This window comes from Glandiceps talaboti, chromosome 5 (genome assembly GCF_964340395.1).
Source record: "Glandiceps talaboti chromosome 5, keGlaTala1.1, whole genome shotgun sequence".
Lineage (NCBI taxonomy): Eukaryota > Metazoa > Hemichordata > Enteropneusta > Spengelidae > Glandiceps > Glandiceps talaboti.
Window position 1 is genome coordinate 10,140,452 of NC_135553.1, and position 19,803 is coordinate 10,160,254.

General features: G+C 35.3%; 1 protein-coding gene across 1 annotated transcript in view; it reads left to right on the forward strand.

Annotated features, from left to right (window-relative positions):
* LOC144435144 (transmembrane protein 94-like) overlaps nt 1-19,803 on the forward strand; it is a 31,425-nt gene that overhangs the window by 1,063 nt on the left and 10,559 nt on the right. Inside the window, exons 2-16 of the mRNA XM_078123711.1 lie at nt 6,286-6,530; nt 6,957-7,093; nt 7,546-7,742; nt 8,457-8,614; nt 8,930-9,032; nt 9,457-9,543; nt 9,739-9,855; nt 10,270-10,317; nt 10,493-10,603; nt 10,813-11,065; nt 11,439-11,491; nt 12,386-12,454; nt 13,121-13,236; nt 18,321-18,414; nt 19,313-19,442. Coding sequence (XP_077979837.1) covers nt 6,289-6,530; nt 6,957-7,093; nt 7,546-7,742; nt 8,457-8,614; nt 8,930-9,032; nt 9,457-9,543; nt 9,739-9,855; nt 10,270-10,317; nt 10,493-10,603; nt 10,813-11,065; nt 11,439-11,491; nt 12,386-12,454; nt 13,121-13,236; nt 18,321-18,414; nt 19,313-19,442 — 1,915 coding nt within the window. The 5' untranslated portion in view covers nt 6,286-6,288. The remainder of the gene's footprint in view (nt 1-6,285; nt 6,531-6,956; nt 7,094-7,545; nt 7,743-8,456; nt 8,615-8,929; nt 9,033-9,456; nt 9,544-9,738; nt 9,856-10,269; nt 10,318-10,492; nt 10,604-10,812; nt 11,066-11,438; nt 11,492-12,385; nt 12,455-13,120; nt 13,237-18,320; nt 18,415-19,312; nt 19,443-19,803) is intronic.

A 19,803-nucleotide genomic window follows, 5' to 3' on the forward strand; every position in this document is an offset into this window, starting at 1 on the left:
GAAATATGTTTTATTTTATTTGAACAATTCATATTGATTAAAGTAACCTAGTTGAATGATTGAAAGGTATAAATATGTTTGGATTGACTTGAAAGTTAACATGTGACTCAAACATATCACCAACCACACAGTGGCCTGGGTGGGTTGTACTGAAATCTCACATGTGACTCAAACATACCACCAACCACACAGTGGCCTGGGTGGGTTGTACTAAAATCTCACATGTGACTCAAACATATCACCAACCACACAGTGGCCTGGGTGGGTCGTACTAAAATCTCATATGTGACTCAAACATATCACCAACCACACAGTGGCCTGGGTGGGTTGTACTAAAATCTCACATGTGACTCAAACATATCACCAACCACACAGTGGCCTGGGTGGGTCGTACTAAAATCTCACATGTGACTCAAACATATCACCAACCACACAGTGGCCTGGGTGGGTCATACTAAAATCTCACATGTGACTCAAACATATCACCAACCACACAGTGGCCTGGGTGGGTCGTACTAAAATCTCACATGTGACTCAAACATATCACCAACCACACAGTGGCCTGGGTGGGTCATACTAAAATCTCACATGTGACTCAAACATATCACCAACCACACAGTGGCCTGGGTGGGTCATACTGAAATCTCACATGTGACTCAAACATATCACCAACCACACAGTGGCCTGGGTGGGTCATACTGAAATCTCACATGTGACTCAAACATATCACCAACCACATAGTGGCCTGGGTGGGTCATACTAAAATCTTACATGTGACTCAAACATTTCACCAACCACACAGTGGCCTGGGTGGGTCGTACTAAAATCTCACGTGACTCAAACATATCACCAACCACACAGTGGCCTGGGTGGGTTGTGGGTCATACTGAAATCTCACATGTGACTCAAACATATCACCAACCACATAGTGGCCTGGGTGGGTCGTACTAAAATCTCACATGTGACTCAAACATATCACCAACCACACAGTGGCCTGGGTGGGTCATACTAAAATCTCACATGTGACTCAAACATATCACCAACCACACAGTGGCCTGGGTGGGTCATACTAAAATCTCACATGTGACTCAAACATATCACCAACCACACAGTGGCCTGGGTGGGTCATACTGAAATCTCACATGTGACTCAAACATATCACCAACCACATAGTGGCCTGGGTGGGTCATACTAAAATCTTACATGTGACTCAAACATTTCACCAACCACACAGTGGCCTGGGTGGGTCGTACTAAAATCTCACATGTGACTCAAACATATCACCAACCACACAGTGGCCTGGGTGGGTTGTACTGAAATCTCACATGTGACTCAAACATACCACCAACCACACAGTGGCCTGGGTGGGTTGTACTAAAATCTCACATGTGACTCAAACATATCACCAACCACACAGTGGCCTGGGTGGGTCGTACTAAAATCTCACATGTGACTCAAACATATCACCAACCACACAGTGGCCTGGGTGGGTCGTACTAAAATCTCACATGTGACTCAAACATATCACCAACCACACAGTGGCCTGGGTGGGTTGTACGAAAATCTCATGTTACTCAAACATACAACAATCACAACACTAATAAAAACACAAAACAAGCCAAAATATGCTGATAATAATGTTTAGTTCTTTAATAGATATTTTTATAGTCTGTACCAATTGGTCACTGGATTATATTAAAAAGTTGTTTTTTAAAATCATTTCTCCAAATCATCATTGTACCAAGTTAAAATCAGAATTGGTAAAAGTCTACAGTTCAGCTATTTATGTATGATAAATATTCTATAAAATCAAGTCAACTGTGTTAATAAAGTGTATTGTTGAAATAGTAAGAATGATCTTTAGTGCTAGATAACTTTTATTGATAAAAACTATTGTTGTATTATTAAGTTGTTACAGTAATAACTCTAAAAATGTGCACATTTATAAAATTACCAAAAATGTATGTGTTGTTCAAATCATTCAAGTGTTAGGCTATTGGATCCACATTTAAAATAATGTCTGACATTTGTGCCGGGTTTGGTTGAAATTGACTTGTGGGTGTCAGAAATGTAGTTGTCCATGGATGAATGAACAGATGGGCATATGAACATGAGTCATTCATATAGCCCCCTCGTAGCGGTACCTGTTGTGGGCTAATATACCAACAAATAGTGAGTGACTTTGCAAGAAAAAGTGTAAAGTCAAAGTGAATCTATAAATACTACTTAGTCTCGGGTAAAACTACCAAAATTAAAGTCTGGAATTTAAAATGGTGGCAATTTTTTTATAAAATCTGGGCAAGTTACTGCTGTGTCAAAGGTCAAACATCTGCCACTCTGTTCACTCTATTATCGGTTTTCAGCGCAACTTTCAGTTTCTCCCAAAATAGTCTTCTTCCAACTACATGCTCAGGCCATTTGATATATTTCTGAGTGAGTAACATCTTTCGCAAAATTCTAGGCATAATGTTGTCTGGAATCTTATGCAACATGACAAGAAGAAGAAGATTTCTCTTCTGTCGAAATAAATGACCTTGAGCCATTCTCATCTCAAAATAACACCACTCACTTTCTGCAAAGCCAGGTGACAGTATCAACATAGTTTTATGACTATTCTCTATACTGTCCAGAATATTATCAAAAATATCAATACCTGGCATAAAATCACGTTCATGTAAACAGAGTTTGAAATTTGGTGGATCAATATTTTCCAAATTAGGAACTAATTGCTGCATGACCCAATCTCTGTCATTTTCATTGTAACAAACAAATGCATCATATCTGATATTCAATGGTTGCTCCTCATCATTGACTTGAAGTTGATAACCACCACGCTTTAGTTTAAGAAGGAAAATAGCATACTGTAAATACCAACGGAAATGAAAACACAATCCTGTGCAGATAGCGAAAAATACAAAAATTGAAGTTAGAGGAACTGAAACCATGAAAGCTAAATTACATTCTAATCCATACTCCAAAGTGAATATTGAAACTCCTTTCATTTCATTCGGGAATGAACAAAGATTTGGTGAGATTGATAGTTGAAGTATTTTGTCTGTTCTCATCCATTCAATGAATTCTGCCATTGTACGGCACTTTGAGCAATCAAATGGACCATGATTGACAATATGAAGGAAAGTGAGATTTGGATAAACACGAAGACGTTTTGTGTCAATCTGTGTGATTTTTGTGTTGTAAAGACTCAATCTTTCCAGCTGTAATAAAGATTTAGGAATGTCTTCCATACTTTGGATGGCGTTCATATTGCTTAATGAGATCTTCCTGACATTCGGAAATAATCTCAAAAATTTTGAAGGTGTTATACTTAAAGAAAACTTAACTTGAGTCAGTGATAACATAGTTACAGAAAAAAATGGATTTTCAAGAAGTTCTGCGACAAACCAAATTGAAGTTTGCTCAATCTCCAATGTTTTGAGCTGTGACAGATTCTTCATGGATGAATCAAATAAAGTGCTTGTGAAACCGATATCATTTTTGAAACCAACTATAGACAAGTGGTGCAAAGTTGGAACATCAGCTAAATACAAAAGCCTAACGAAAGTACAAGATATTGATAATGCCCTCAAATTGGGTAAATTTTGGAAAGGATGATCAAATTTGCTAGTTTGTATCGTATTACCATCTAAATGAAGTGATTTCAGTGCTATGAGAGGAGCAAACACTGCATGTGGAAGTTCTGTTATTAAATTTTTGGATAAATCTAAAACTTCAAGTTTTGTTAAGGAAATAAAATGTATAGTATCAAGTGATTTTATCTTGTTGTCTGAAAAATACAACTCTTTCAAAAATGTAAGATGAGCCAAATTTGTGTAAGGCAGATGTTCAAAATTATTAAAACTTAAATCCAATATTGTCAAGGATGGCACCCACTGCAAAAAATTATCTGTGAAATTTGTCAGTTTATTGTGCTGCAAAGATACCTTTTCTACCTGTGTATTTTGCAAGCCTGTTGTGTATACTACAGATAGATGCATATTGCGAAGGCTGAGGTCTTTGACAACAAAATGTTGAAGATCTTCAAATACTTTCTGTAAGCACGGGTCTTTATTCCCGGAGAATTCCAGGCGTAGCTTTGAAATGTTTTTCATCATTGTACTCAGATTTGGACATGATAAATCATTTCCTGATAAATCCAAGTCTTCTAATCCGGAATCTGGTAATTTGATGTTTTCTATCATAGAGTCTTGAATATCGCATCTAGAGAGTGAAACTTTTTTGAGTGTTGTCAGGTTTTTCAGATTTATTTCACTACATGTTGAACTGAGGTCGTTTCCGTCAAAGATGACAGTCTCAATATTTGTAATTTGTTGAATTTGCTTGTTTGGAAAACAAAATAGTTTATCAAAGGACAAATCTAGAATTTTCAGTTGTTTCAGGTCTTGGAATATATTGTCTGGTAAGTGAGTGATTTGATTACGTTGTAGTAGTAATGTCTGTAGATTGGTTAGTCCTTGAAATGCTGATGATGACAATGAAACAATTTCATTTGAACTGATGTCCAGTGACCGTAAATTTCTGAGTGCAGAAAACATTTGATCTGGAATTATAGTGAGTTTATTGAAAGAAATATCCAATATTTCAAGTCGAGGTACGTACTTGAAAATGTGTCCATCAACTGTTACAATTTTGTTGACGGTAATATCCAAATATTTGAGTTGAGGAAGTCCTTTAAGGCAGGTAGCACACAGTTCTGTGATGATATTTTTCCAAATACTCAGTACCTGTAATTTCTCAAGGCCGGTAAAGCCACTTGATGGGAATGATGAGATAGCATTATCAGACAAGGATAAATGCGTTGCAAATGTTGGCAAAGTGTGTGGAATTGATGTCAGTCCTCTGGATTTACAGTCCACGTGTGTGAAGTTATAAACTTTACATACCGATTGCTTGGTGTCAGACTCTTGAAGGTGACAAATCAGGAGTAAAATAAGCAACATCATCTTATAAAATCGGACTGCCATTGTTTGCCAAGAAACTTGATTCACCAGCTTAGCTCTACGTTTTGATTGAAGGAGTTGTAATAAAGTTCCCAGTCAAGGTTAGAGTGTTATCAGTCACACAGACATGATATACAGTAAGACTGTCTTCTGTAAGTTGGTGGAAAACATCGATTGTGGATACAAGGTCTCTATTCAGAAGTGCTCCTGAGTCTTTCAGTGAGGAGAAGTCTTGATTCAGAAGTGTTCTTGAATATACCCGGAGTAGAAAAAGGTGCAGTGTGTCAATTTAGAAGTTCCTGAATGTATGATGTCACGTGCAAGTAAAAAACTATTGAGACAAGTTGTGTCAAAAGTTATAGTATTGATATTTAGATGAAGGATGCTTTCAGTCACTTAGTTTCATTCTTTTAATTTAAGTCATGTGTTCAATTGCCTCATAGTGGTATGATCTTTGATAGTTTCATACCTATTATGCATGAATGATGCAAGTCTATCAAATTACTAAAATAGCTCATGTTTCTCAAACTATCATTTCCATGTAATGTTTGTGTGTATAAACTGGACAAGTGAAAGTGAAATGTAAATCCTGGATGATTTAATAATTTAAAAACGTTATGCTGACTGTCTTTATATCAAGCTTTTTTTACTTGTGTGAAAAGCCTTGATTTAAATTTACTTGTGTGAAAAAACTATACTGGGTGTTAAAATGTTAGTTCAATGCATATGTACATGAACACATATATGCCTAGTAACAAGACCATGCCCATAGCAACAGCCAAATGGTGGTGTATATGTACATGGCAAAGATAACAACTTGGGTGCCTTTAAGGCAAGTGGATAAATAAGAACACGTGTATGCCAAGCAGCAAGACCACACTCATAGCAACAGCCAAATGTGGATAGTGTATATTGTAAAGATAAACACTGGTTGCACAAGTTGATATACATTCAAATAATTGATACATATTCCTAGCAACTAAGACCACAGCAACAGCCAAATATTTGTGCCCTTAGGTATAATTTTACTGCGTCCAACATATTACAATACATAATGGATGTATACATCTAGAATACATCCATGATCACACATGTACATACGTTTAAAGCATTCACATTGCAACCTCTATCCTACCAGGTCCCCAATTATACAGCTAGGTTGACTGGGGCACAATCATGGTTCAAATCTTGCCCAAGGACTTTAGCCATTCAGAAACAAATGGCAGTGATGGGGCTTGAACCTTCAACCTGCAGACTCCTAGCCAGCCACTCTAACCATTCGCCTATCATTACTCCTCATCACTCTTGGTCCCTCACTCTTTTGCAGGAAATGTCATCGCAAGAAAAGATGGGGCTTTCTACAAGAGAAGCACTGAAGAAGCTTCATACTGTCATCCAGGGAGAAATAAGATCCTATCAGAAAGAGAAGAACTGGAAGTTGGAACAGGTACCACATCACTGCACTAGTTTGTCCTACCAACCTTACTGTACGTTACATTGGACTAGTGCAACAAAGTTATTTCTAGCAGCTATGCTGATTTTGGTATGCTATGGGGCTGTCAATAAACCAAGGTAAGTTATTCACTGAATGAAAGTTGAAAAAAAAAACACATGAAAATAAAAGTGAAAAAAAATAGTGAACAGAAATATACAAATATTTATTTTGTGCATTTAAAATATTCTTATTGCCCAATGTTTGTCTTTGTTCAGCCAAAGAAAATATGATTGACGTGGTTGATAGATGAGTATTTTACACCTGAGTGCAGACAAAATGTTGGGGAATGATAAAGTATCATTGGCCTATTATAATACAAAATAAAAATTCATCCATAATTCCTCAAGCACAATGTGTGCAAAATTGGATGAATAATGGTAATTTTTGAACACAGAACACAGAACAAATGCTGTAGATGCAATATAATGACAAGGTTAATATAAAACCTATTATATTTTTTTCATTCAAATATGTATATATGATGTTCTTTGGTGTATTTTCAGTAACTACCAGCTGGTTGTGGAAGCTATAGTCATAGTATTATTGTTAATAATTAATCTTTATGTGAGTGGAAGTGATAAGAAACTGAGGAGAAAAGAGATGCAATACCAAGCAGAACAGTTGTTGAGAATATTACAAGGTAGGTATATGTTAAGCCAGCTCTAAGTATAAGCTATACAAGTATAGTCTCAGTGCATGGTGGTCATGTGCTATGCAACCCATGGAGTTGAGGAAGTATAGAAGGGCCTACATCATGTTGCTGCATGTCAGGGTTAATACATGTAATTAAAAAGCACAGGAGCACAGAGTGAGAAAGGGCTGTATAAAAACTAACATTATAGAACTGGCCATTTTGCGGATGATACAGATCTGGTTTCTGTTTGAAGATGGGGATAGGTCAAGGGTCCTTGCCCAGTTCATATTTCTATCCTTAACTTTAGGATGGCCTATTTATTCCATGTTTCTTGTGACCTAATCAACATTGTATTTATGGAATCTGAGTCAGAATGGACCAAAAGTGAAACCCTCTATGGTTGTATGTTCATACTACCAGTCTGTTTTAATATAAATTTGCTATTTGCCATTCTTAAGGTTGCATCACATCTTGTAGCAGCTGGGATGAGAAACTGTATCCTGATTTACATACACCTTTATCTAGGAGTGTGTCCATGCAGTGGACATACAGAGATGGTAGTCTTGTCAATCTACCCTGTCACTTACTGGTCAAAGATGATGTCATTGCCTTAAGACCAGGACAACTTGTACCAGCTAAAGTCAAAGAAATGCAGGTATTAAGAAGATCACCAGATCTTTATGCAGCAATCACTGTATTAAATTAGTGCTGATAGAGGTTTTTGACATGAATGCTATATGCTATGGACAGCGTGTGCTAACCATGAAATGCCATTAACTGTTTCAATGAGTTTGGTTTACTTTTAATATTGTGATGTGACAGTGATGTTATTGCCTTTTAAGTGGGATATCGCCATTGTATATTTATTAATCCTGACAGTAAGAATATCACCAACTTGTATATTGTACTCTCACTGACATGTTTTGACTGAGTTAGGGTGGATGTTTGGTAGGCAGGGGAATACAGGTCTTATTACTCCACAGTTCAGGGAATATAGATGTTATTGTTCCACAGTAAGGATTACTAGCAATGTCGGTAGCACCGGTCAGTTTGAGGTATTTTTTGAGCATTATGATTCCGTTCTAAGTCAGGGATCTGAAGGCCCTAAAACCATGGTGTTTGTAACTGATATTGTCTCTTTCATTTGTACAAAATTTTCAACAATGTCTGTCACTGCTAGAGGAAATGTGAAGACAAACTTGGAAACCAATACAAGTAACCTGCTAACATCTGTATAAGCATTGTAAGCTGTGTTTACAGCAAGTGATATGGTTCAGTATAAAATCATGCGATTCTGATAAAAAAAAAAACCTTAAAAGGCAAAACAATAGTACAGATTTCTGTTATCTGGTTATTGTTTATTCTGCAGTCGCCTGAAGATGTTGAGGGCCTGGAGCTTGAAGCAGGAGAACTATACAACCCTTGTACAGCTGAGATCTTAAAGGAAGTGTCTGATGCCACAGCTCACGAACCAATGAGACCTTCACAGTTCAAAGTGTTAGAAACACCTTATGCACAAATACTTAGGTGTGTAGTGCTGCATTGAGATCAGGATTTATAGACCTAATGATTAGTGATTTCGTGAAGTACAAACTTTGCCAAATAAGCTAAATAAGTTTAGAGCCTTAATAATTTAGAACACTGACACGTTCTAGAGCGGTGCTCCTTTAGTCTGTATTATTTTGTAGCTTCTGCATAAAGGGAGAAAATGTGATCCTTCATGTTAGTTTAAAATTCTGTAAATGATCAAGTGATAGCTCATTACTGAAGAAAGTTTGAGAATTATAATTGATTGTAAAAGTTGACAAATTATTTGTGAATGTTCTCATTGTCTTTTAACAGAAAGTGTCTATGGCATGGTACCAGTAAACCAGTCGGTTTGTTAGAAAATAAAAGGTTGGTGTGCAATAGTTTGATGGAACGATGGATTCTACCTTTAGTTTTGGTGAGTCAAACATTATGCAGTACATGTATTATTCAAAAGAACAAATTTCAGTTTTTGTTTTTGAAATTCCTCTTGAAATGTTATAACTACAAATGAATGCTGTTTATTTTTGAAAGGTGTTGTAGTTTTGTTTTGTTTTTTGTTTCTGAGAAATCTTGAGAAGTGAAACATTAAAGAATTGATGCAATAATTGCATATTAAAAATCTCAAACCAGTCTTTTTAAAACCATTGATCACAACTTCAAAATATCAAAAATCATGTCAAACATATCCATATGTTTGTACAAAGTGATCACCAAACTGTATGTTATAATTGTATGAAGCTAAATGTAATGAAATTAGTCTACTGAGGCGTATTATCTTTTCAACTCAATGCATCCTACCCCCATGGGAAGTCATTTATGATCCATTATTTTCATTACAGATCCTCTCCCTACTGACCAATGTGATAAGATTTGTGTTTTTAAAAGATGACATGGGTCATTGGAGTACAATGTTTATCTTATTGCCTGTAAGTATTTATAAATACAAATATAATATTTGTGATAATGATAATACAAGAACAAATATAGACATAAACATTTGACTCATGTATGTAGAGTAGCCACTTTGTTTGGAATAAATTTAAATTGTGGCCAACAACAGGTAAATAGTATGGGATATCCGTAACTTATTTCTAATAGTTTGTAATGTTTCAATTTTACAGGTATATTCAATTTTGCCATTGTTACCATTAGTAGTTCCTGTTATATGGATACTTAGCAATGTCTATGGGGTAGCTAAGCTATTGTCATGCTTTGAAAAATCCAAGCAGTCCTCAAAGGTAGGTTTAGGTTATCATATTGTCTGATTACCAATGAATTTATCTCACGAGTGAGAAGAACATTTTTTGACGTCTCTGTATATTTCACTAGCTGGACATCATGGTGGGTAACTAGTGCCTGCTATGTTACATATTCTCGTTGACAGCATTGTGAAAGAAATTTGATTGTGTTCAGCTTTCAAAGTCCATTGGAAATGTGAACAGCTTTGATTTCATGAACATAAATAACAGCCAGAGTCAGTATGAAATTTATGCATAGAAACTTGGTATTGTACTAAAAGAACTAATTACTCTACCTCGGTCCTGTTTAAAAAAAACCAAGTATTTATGATACTTATTTATGATTTATGCATTTATTATATAAAAATAAGTGTACAGACACTTGAATAACAGTTTGTTCTCGCAATATTACAGGTATTAGAGACTTTACAAACAATGGAAGAAACTGACACTCTCATTAAAGTAAGTATGTTTTTCTTACAATGATTGTTTTCTCCATTTTTATTTTTCAAAGTTCAAACCCCAAACTCGGTTGCAATGCATCTGAGATAGAATCTTGTCCAGTGTTGATACGGCCACTGTTAATATATAACTCAATTGTAGTATTGACACTATTTTTTCTGTGTTTTTTTCCTAGCATGAAGTCAGCTGGTTGTCAGTATGGAGACATTTCAAGGCTGCCTTGTTTGGAAAATGTGAAACTCTAACAAGGACTGCTAATATCATGCAGACTCTAGGCACTGTGACTGTAAGTAGATACATAAAGACATTAAATTCTGGTAGATTCTTAAATTCGCATACTGACATGGTCTGTATTTTCAACATGTACACACACACTTACTTTTTTTTTACCTGATCAACTGCCCCATCATTTTGGGTTGTCACGACAGAAAACAAATAAACAAAAGTGTCATCCAAATCATGAATCTAATTTTTTTGCATTTTTGTCTTCTCCAGGAGTTGAGTTGTGTAGACAAAACAGGTATCTTGTCATGGCCAAATCCATCAGTGGAGAAGGTCTTCTTCTTTAGTAGTTTACCTCCCGAAGACAGTGAGGATGAAGATGAGACGGAAGATGATGAAGAAGATGAAGGAGATAGTGAAGACAGGGAACAAAGGATGGATAAAGTCAGGATAAAAGGAACGAAGACACATAGGACTGAGTCTAAGGACAATGATTCTGTATTTGAGGAGTCGTCTCATGATGATGGTAGGTAACAGATTTGACAGTAATGGGGAGAGGGGCTTTAACAGTAAAAATGTATACAGGGGTGTGCCAAGATTATGTGATCGTTGCCATGGAAATTAGCTACAAAATTTTTATTTTTGATGAAATATCTTAAACTAAAAAAAAAACAGTTCACAAATATGTTTGATAGTTGGTAGTGATGTTCTTAGGAGTGTATAGATGATAAGTAGATCAATGCAAAGTGATGTGATCAATGTCATCATGTGTATTTCAGATGTTAAAATGTAATTTTTGGTCAAAGACCGCAAGCTTAGGTCACTTTTTTGGAATAAATGACTGAAGAATTGTTACATGTAGTTGTGTTACAATGCCGTTGGTCCTTCTTTGCTTTCAGATTGTTTTCCTGAATGTCATGTTGAAGTCTTAGATCTAACTGAAGGTCACTTGGTAAGTTTTGTCTATTCATGTCATATACTGGTAGTTACATTTGTAAATTTGGAATAGTTTGACGTATAAATTTTGAATAGTTTCACGTATGATTTCAAACAGATTATTACCAAGTATTTCAATGCTCTGCAGTGTCCCTTAGTCCGGTATTGGTATTTGCAGGGATATTATGTATTACTGTTCCAATATGAGCTTTTATCTTATACCCAATAATTGAATGATGATCTTAAATACCCATATCTAGTTGTAATATTTTTATTATATATCTAACAAATGTTTAGTTTACATGATGAGAAGGGAATGTGTATTTATTTTATTATGACGAATTTCATCCATTTAGATTGCTATAGAAAATATGAGAGTATTTTGCAAAAACCATAGTTCTGACAAAGTATTTACTTACTCTTGTATATTGCCTGTGGTCATTGTAAATTTTACCTACCCAGCAGCTATCCAAGATTTTCCAATCTGAAACATAGCCTGTGTATTGCAAATACTGTAAAACATGAAACTTTTCGTTAATTTCGTTGGAAAACAAAACAGCAAAAATAAGTAGTGACTAAAATGTCTTCTTGTACATGAACACAATGTACAAATCTGGTAATTAGTTAAGATTAGTCTTTGAGAACAAGCTGAAGACTGTAAAATTGCACAAAATCAGTTTACAGTGTATAATTAGGTAGACTGGAGATGTTGGAGGTGGCATTCGGTCTGTAGGTCATTTCATTGCTGGAATAGAATATGAGATGATACGACATATTTTTTTAATATCATTGAAATTAGTAATAAAATAATCTGAACTGTAACTTGTAAAACATGCAAAGCTATTGACTCCATGTGTGTTGTTTATTTGTTGTAATTGTTGTTTGTTTGTTTGTTTGTTGTTGATATCAGGGAAGTGTAACAGGTTTACAGTTTGATGACCCTAACTGGCAGAGGCACCTTACATCTTTGAAACCAATGGTAAGTTTGTAGAAATCAGTTTGCAATATTTGAATGAGAAAAACAGTTGTCCCAGCAATTTAAGGTATAGAAAAAACATTAGTCCAGAACAAAAGAATAATTCTATCTAATCCTAATGACTTCACTGATAAGATAACACTACATGTAATGTGAGAACCTGGGATTGAAACACAGGCCAATGTAAGTTTGTTATTGTTGATATTTTATTGTTGGTACTTTCATCAAAAAAGTAGCTGCTGATCCAAATTACAAATCTATGTAGTAATTGTTGTAGTAGTAGTAGTAGTAGTAGTAGTAGTAGTAGTAGTAGTAGCAGTAGCAGTAGCAGTAGCAGTAGCAGTAGCAGCAGCAGCAGTAGCAGTAGTAGTGGTAGTGGTAGTGGTTGTGGTGGTGGTGATGGTGGAATGTGGAAGCATAGTTTAAGACAAGACAATGAAAACAGCAATTTCAACAGACAAATTTACACAGCCATCCAGTTACACCACAATCGCTCAATGTTCAAAAATGGTTTTGGTAATTCTATTAGTATTCAGATTAGTCTGTAAGGTACGCCATCATTGGGCGCCCTCACACATTTTTTAGGAGAGAGGAGGCCAGTGAGGGTGGATCGTACAGTCTATATTCAGATTAAAATGATTGCAACATCTGTATGGGTTCTCTTTACAGGGTTTAAACATCTTGGTGAATACATGCAACATGGATGCAATGGAGAAACGAACAGAATTCATAGACCATGTCACGTGTATCGCTAATCAACAGAACTTGCCTCTAGTGACAAGACGGTATGTATACAAGTCTTGAAAGATGAAAAAAAACAGACCCTCTCGGCTTTTCAGAAGTTTCTGCTGTATTGTACACAATCCACATGGTTATCAAACCACTTGGTGACTCTGTATTGTTAGAGAATATTGACTCAAAAAGTCTTCCATGATTCAAAAAAATGAGACCCCATGCTTTTTACAAGTGGTTGCTGTGTTGTACACATGGTTTCAGGCGACCACCATTGTCTATCTCACCACTGTTTAGGAACTCTATCATCTACAACTATTGCACTCTCCATACATAGAAACTCATCATAATACATCATGTATATCACAATTGATTTGTAATACTGCAGTGTAACCTATAACCTGGGCTGGGCCATTTGGCAGGACTCTTGGGCTTGGCTGTTAGGCATGCTACTTAGTCATTGGGCCCAGTCCAGGTTTTAGGGTATACCCCCCTTTTACCTACGGGTAGTGATTATTGATGAAACTAAAGTAGACGATTTAGCTAGCAAAGAAAAAACCTATGAAGACAAATGACAGTGTTCTATAGAAGAGTGCATGGGTCCTTCAAAATGTGATCAAAGTATTACATGAATGAAGTATCCTTAATCTTAAAACTCTTTTTTTAAAAAGACCGTATCGTACACTCAATTCTATTACAACAGGTAACAGTCAACTAAAGCATTTTCACTGCTTGTCACAATTGTTTATAGCATTCATATCAGCAAATATAAAAGTGTATTGTTACATTTACTTATTTATTATCATCCCAGTATATGGTGTCTCTTAATGTCAAGTGCCACAACTGTTAGTATCTATACTTGATATGTATGCTATAAACAATTGTGACAAGCAGTGAAAATGCTTTAGTTGACTGTTACCCCGTTGTAGAAGTTAAATACGGAAACTCTGTATTGAATTGTGTATTCAGTTTCAAGCTGTCATTAGATAGTGTTAGTATTCTTCAGTTCATTTCCCCCCCACAAGAGTTTTGTTAAGTCTCTTGACCTCATAGAACGAACTTTTTTTTTTTTTTACAGTTTTCTTCTCTGTCTATCACCAAGTTAGTAAAATCCTTACTTTGATAAATTGACTCTGTAAGGGGTGCCATACTTATCTCCATCTAGCCATACTTTAATATTTATTCCTTCAAACATTTTTTTTTGTCATTTCACATATGGGAATATGTTAGTACATGAATACCATCATTGCTTACAAAACTCTTCCCAATTCATAAAATTTAATAGTGAATGTATTGATTCTCTTGTGTTCCTGCAATTTGTAAATAACATTTTTGTCACCAGTCAGATGACCTGTCTATTTTGACCCTTGACCTTTGCCCTTAGTCATCACCATTGCCTATGAAACACTTCACTCACTGTTTTTTTTTCAAATTTTTATGTTGAATGATTGATTCTATTGTGTTGAGGTTCACACGACACTTTTTTGGTGACTGAATGACTTGTCCACTTTGACCTTTGACCTCCTGTCATCATCTGAGATTCACCTTCAAATTTTCTGTTGAATGCATTGATTCTATTGTGTTGAAGTTCACTTGACACTTTTAATGTCGCTAAAATGACCTGTCCACTTTGACTTTTGACCTTTGTTATCCATCATCATTTGCAATTCTGATGTGTTTCGTTCTTTTTTGTTTTGTTATTTCTTGATATCTATCTACCCCCTCGCCATATATTTGCTGTGTTCTAGTCAGCCTGTGTGAGTATGATTTCCTTCTACCTCTGCATGGACTCAGCTGCACACAACACAAACTTTGGTTTCTGTCTAGCTATGTCTTTCATCTCAATTCTGGGCTCTGATCATATCTCCCTTCACCACTCCTGCTAATTTATGCAAATTATATGCATATATGCAAAGCACACAGAAGAGACATATTATCGTTATGATTGTGAAGTTTATTTGTAGGAAGACAGTTTTTTTGTGTTTTACATAATTTTATGTACTGTTTAAAGTGGCCATATGGATGAGAATTTGGTATTTATTTTGGATTTTTATTTGATAAAACAACTTCACTATGTTTTTATACTTGAAAAAATAATGTGAAATAACATATACCAAGTCTGTGTTCATAACTCAATAAACTGCAAAACATTAAACAATGTATAAAATGTTTGTTATTGTACGTACAATAACAAACTTTTTACACTTTTTCCATCTTTTTGCAATGTATTGAGTTATGAACATGGACTTGGTATATGTTATTTCACATTATTTTTTCAAGTATAAAAACATAGTGAAGTTGTTTTATCAAATAAAAATCCAAAATAATTACCAAATTCTCATCCATGTGCTCACTTTAACGTCTTGAAATGTGAACTCCATATGAGATGTAGAATGCTATTCTCCTGTGTTAATAACATCTCTGTTTATGTAAGATCTCACTTTCATTGTGAGGTGCATAGATAAATGCTGCATATGATATCAAAATGAAACTGTCAGGAAATGGAATGTATGCTTAAATCAACTTAGATACAAGCATTTACATGTACAAAGAAAACTTAGAAGTAAAAGCACAGGGAGGGGGAAGATTACCAGAAGAAACACATTTGTTGAGTGTGTTTGTTGGGGGGGGGGGGATGAAATTACCAGAAGGAACATATTTGTTGTCGTGTATGTGTGTGTGTGTGGTGGGGGGGGGGGGGGGGGTTGTTTGGAGAGAAACTGAGATTACCAGAAGGCGTTATCTAAGAGGGATCATGAGATTACTAGAAGGAACATGTTGGGTGTGTGGGGGGTGGAGGGGGTATTGGAAGGAACACTCAATTTCAATAGGAAAGAGTTGTTCATAGGACATTGGTTGTGCAGTACATACATAGTATGTACTGTATGGTAGAAATTAGCATAACAAGACTGTACATTGTGTGTTTTATATAGTATAAGGTATTTGTATTGCTGCATGGATTGACTACTAGTTATGCATTGTTGGATCATTTACTACTTATAATACAATGTAGTAAGAATTTGAGATAGTTTTGCGTTCTAATATTGATTTACCGGCATGAGAGTCAAGATAAATGTTGCCCATAGATTGAAATGTTTAAGAGTGAAAGTGATGAATTATCAATTCTGAATTTACCCATAGACCCTCCTCGTGGGTGAATGGTTCTATGATTTTATACCAAGAATGACAAAGTTATCAAAATTTAACACATTAATATGTACATGTAGACGTACTTAGTTTCAAAACTGACGTAACTATTATAAGTGCTGATTGTATCTGCAAATGAAAAAAAAATTTCCCTTTTCTCACATTTGTTATGTATTTGTTTTGTTTTCACTACAAATTGTGAGATAAAATGTAAAATCAACAGATATCCATGAAAATATGTAAATTCCAAAATTATGATGTCGTAAGTTCCCCATAGTAACATGACTTGAATGTGTGTATGTATGCGTAGTATTTTTGGAACAACTTAGAGAAATGGTAATTGTTTTAATAACTTGCCAATATATACTTACATCATGGAAGTATAACCCACTTTTACATGTACATATCTAACCATGTTGCTCTTTACCCATCATTTCTAAACTACTCCAGTCACCCCTCCCATCCCCTTGCCTACCTTTCTTTCTAATCTGTCCAGCTTTCTCTTCTATTCCATAAAGCTAATGAAGATTCTTTGCATGACAGTCTGTCTGAAAATGTTTTGAAAATCATACTTATGCACAGGTTTTAAATTTATACCAGTAAACTTGAAACACAATGTCATCTGGCGTGACACAAATTGTACTGATATCGCTACATTTTATCACCTGGCTTGACTCAAATTGTACTGATATTGCTACATTTTATCGTCTGGCGTGACACAAATTGTACTGATATTGCTACATTTTATCGTCTGGCTTGACACAAATTGTACTGATATCGCTACATTTCATTGCCAGACTCAACAAAAATCTTACCAACATCGCTACATTTTATCACCTGGCTTGACTCAAATTGTACTGATATTGCTACATTTTATCGTCTGGCGTGACACAAATTGTACTGATATTGCTACATTTTATCGTCTGGCTTGACACAAATTGTACTGATATCGCTACATTTTATCACCTGGCTTGACACAAATTGTACTGATATCGCTACATTTTATCACCTGGCTTGACACAAATTGTACTGATATCGCTACATTTTATCACCTGGCTTGACACAAATTGTACTGATATCGCTACATTTCATTGCCAGACTCAACAAAAATCTTACCAACATCGCTACATTTTATCATCTGGCGTGACACAAATGTACTGATATCGCTACATTTCATTGCCAGACTCAACAAAAATCTTACCAACATTACTACGTTTTATCATCTGGCGTGACACAAATTGTACTGATATTGCTACGTTTTATCGTCTGGCGTGACACAAATTGTACTGATATCGCTACATTTTATCATCTGGCTCAATATAAATTTTATTGATATTGTTACATTTTATTGTCAGGCTTGAGACAAATTGTACTGATATTGTTGTATTTCATTGTCAAGCTCAACAAAGATTTTACCAACATCGCTACATTTTATTGTCTGGCATGACATAAATAAAATCTTATTATTAAACATCGCTATATTTTATCATCTGAAAATATAGCATTGTTGGAAAGAATTCAGTCAATCCAGATGATCAAATTCAGCAATATTAGTAAGATTTTTTATAGAAATGAGATGACATTATGTTCAATGGTTCAATCATAAATATGTCCTGAGTATTAGTAGTTATTTTCACACAGCTGTACAGGAACAACTCCAACCTTGTATAGGTGCCAATATATGTGTAAACACACACATATCTGTAACCCATCCTGAGAGTGTCTCGACTAAAAACCATCCATTGGAACACTAATCATTGTTAACCAGCATATCGTCAAATACTTTCCTCTTCAGAATAGTTGCTGAGATGCAGGATATTGACACAGCAGTATACCAACTTGTGTGTTGTCAATGTTGCATGGAATTTAATACTAACAGAATGACTCTATTTTGTACAGCATCATGGTCATGTTAATATAATATATACAAATCGTTGTCATACTTGTCTATAGTCTTGCTTCTAACTAATCAAGTTTTTTAAACCTACAGGTGTCTGTGTGACCTTGCTCGGTTGATGGGCTTCTCAGAACAAGCGGGTGATGCATTTGAATTACAGCAACAGTTAGCTACATACAGAAAAGTGGTGAGTAATTGTTTGATTAACAACAGCTGTTAATTACATACAGAAAATATATGAGATACAAGAGGCACCAGTTAAAGGCCCATGATTCAATCCTAGGTTCTCACTTTAGTGCTATTTTATCAGTGGAACCATAAGGATTACATAGGGATAATTTGTTTGTTCTGGACTAAGATCTTCTATAGGTCTACCAGACAACTGTTTTTTCAAACCAACAGTAGAATCCTGATTTGACATGGCCCTTTAACCAGACAAACCTTGCTGTTGTGACGGCACTACCCATATCCACATAATACAAGACAGTTTGACTTCAGATAAAAGCAGGTGGGATAGTGACATAAACCATATATTTTGAGTTTTCGAAAATTAATGACCTTGTTATCCAAACATAAACTGTTTTGAAGACCTCTTCACCAATTGAGAATAAATTGAAGAGACCACCACAGTGTTAGTAGACAATCTTAAAGTGGCCATATGGATGAGGATTGGTTATTTATTTTGGAGTTTTAATTTATGAAACAATTTTATAATGGCTTTTACTTGAAAATCAATATGAAACAACATTGACTATAAGTCCTTTTTTGTAACTCAATACATTGCAAAGAGCTACAAAATGTGTAAAAATTTGTGTTATTGTATGTTCAATAACAGCATTTTAGACGACATTTATTATGATTTTGCAATTAATTGAGTCACAAACAAAGATTTAGCTTATGTTGTTTCACAACAATTTTTCAAGTAGGAAGCCATGATAAAATTGTTTTATAAATTGAAAATCTAAAATAACTACCCAATCCTCATCCATATGGCCACTTTAATAAACCATCTCCTTGATCACAGCTCTTTCATGAACGATTTCCATGTGATATATGATTATGTAATATTTTGTATTTATTCACAGCCTATATCTGCAATGCAAACTGAAAGTGTACACAGTGTCAAGGTGCGGAAGACAATGTCATTTCACAAAAAGTATACCCTACCTCATATGATGTCTGTGGTTGTTGGTGGTGTCAACACAATTAATACAGGTAAGATAGAGATATGATGAATAACACATGATAGAAATATAATAAGTTCATTATGTTTGCTAATGAAAATTATTCCACAGGTACCAGTGATTTCTTACATCAGTTCATGTGTATGTGTATGTGTATGTGTATGTGTATGTGATATACTAGTTTGCAATACCTAAAACTGTATTATGTGATGTGACAGAACCCCATGATACGTGAGTGCAAGTGTGGTGTACTCGGGGTACTTGCACGAGTGCTTGGCGTATTCTCTACACCCATTCTTTCACTCGCATAGCGAGTGAAAGTGCAGCAGAAAACACTGCAAGCACAGGTGCAAATACCCAAGTACCCACACTGGAACTCATATGGCATGGGG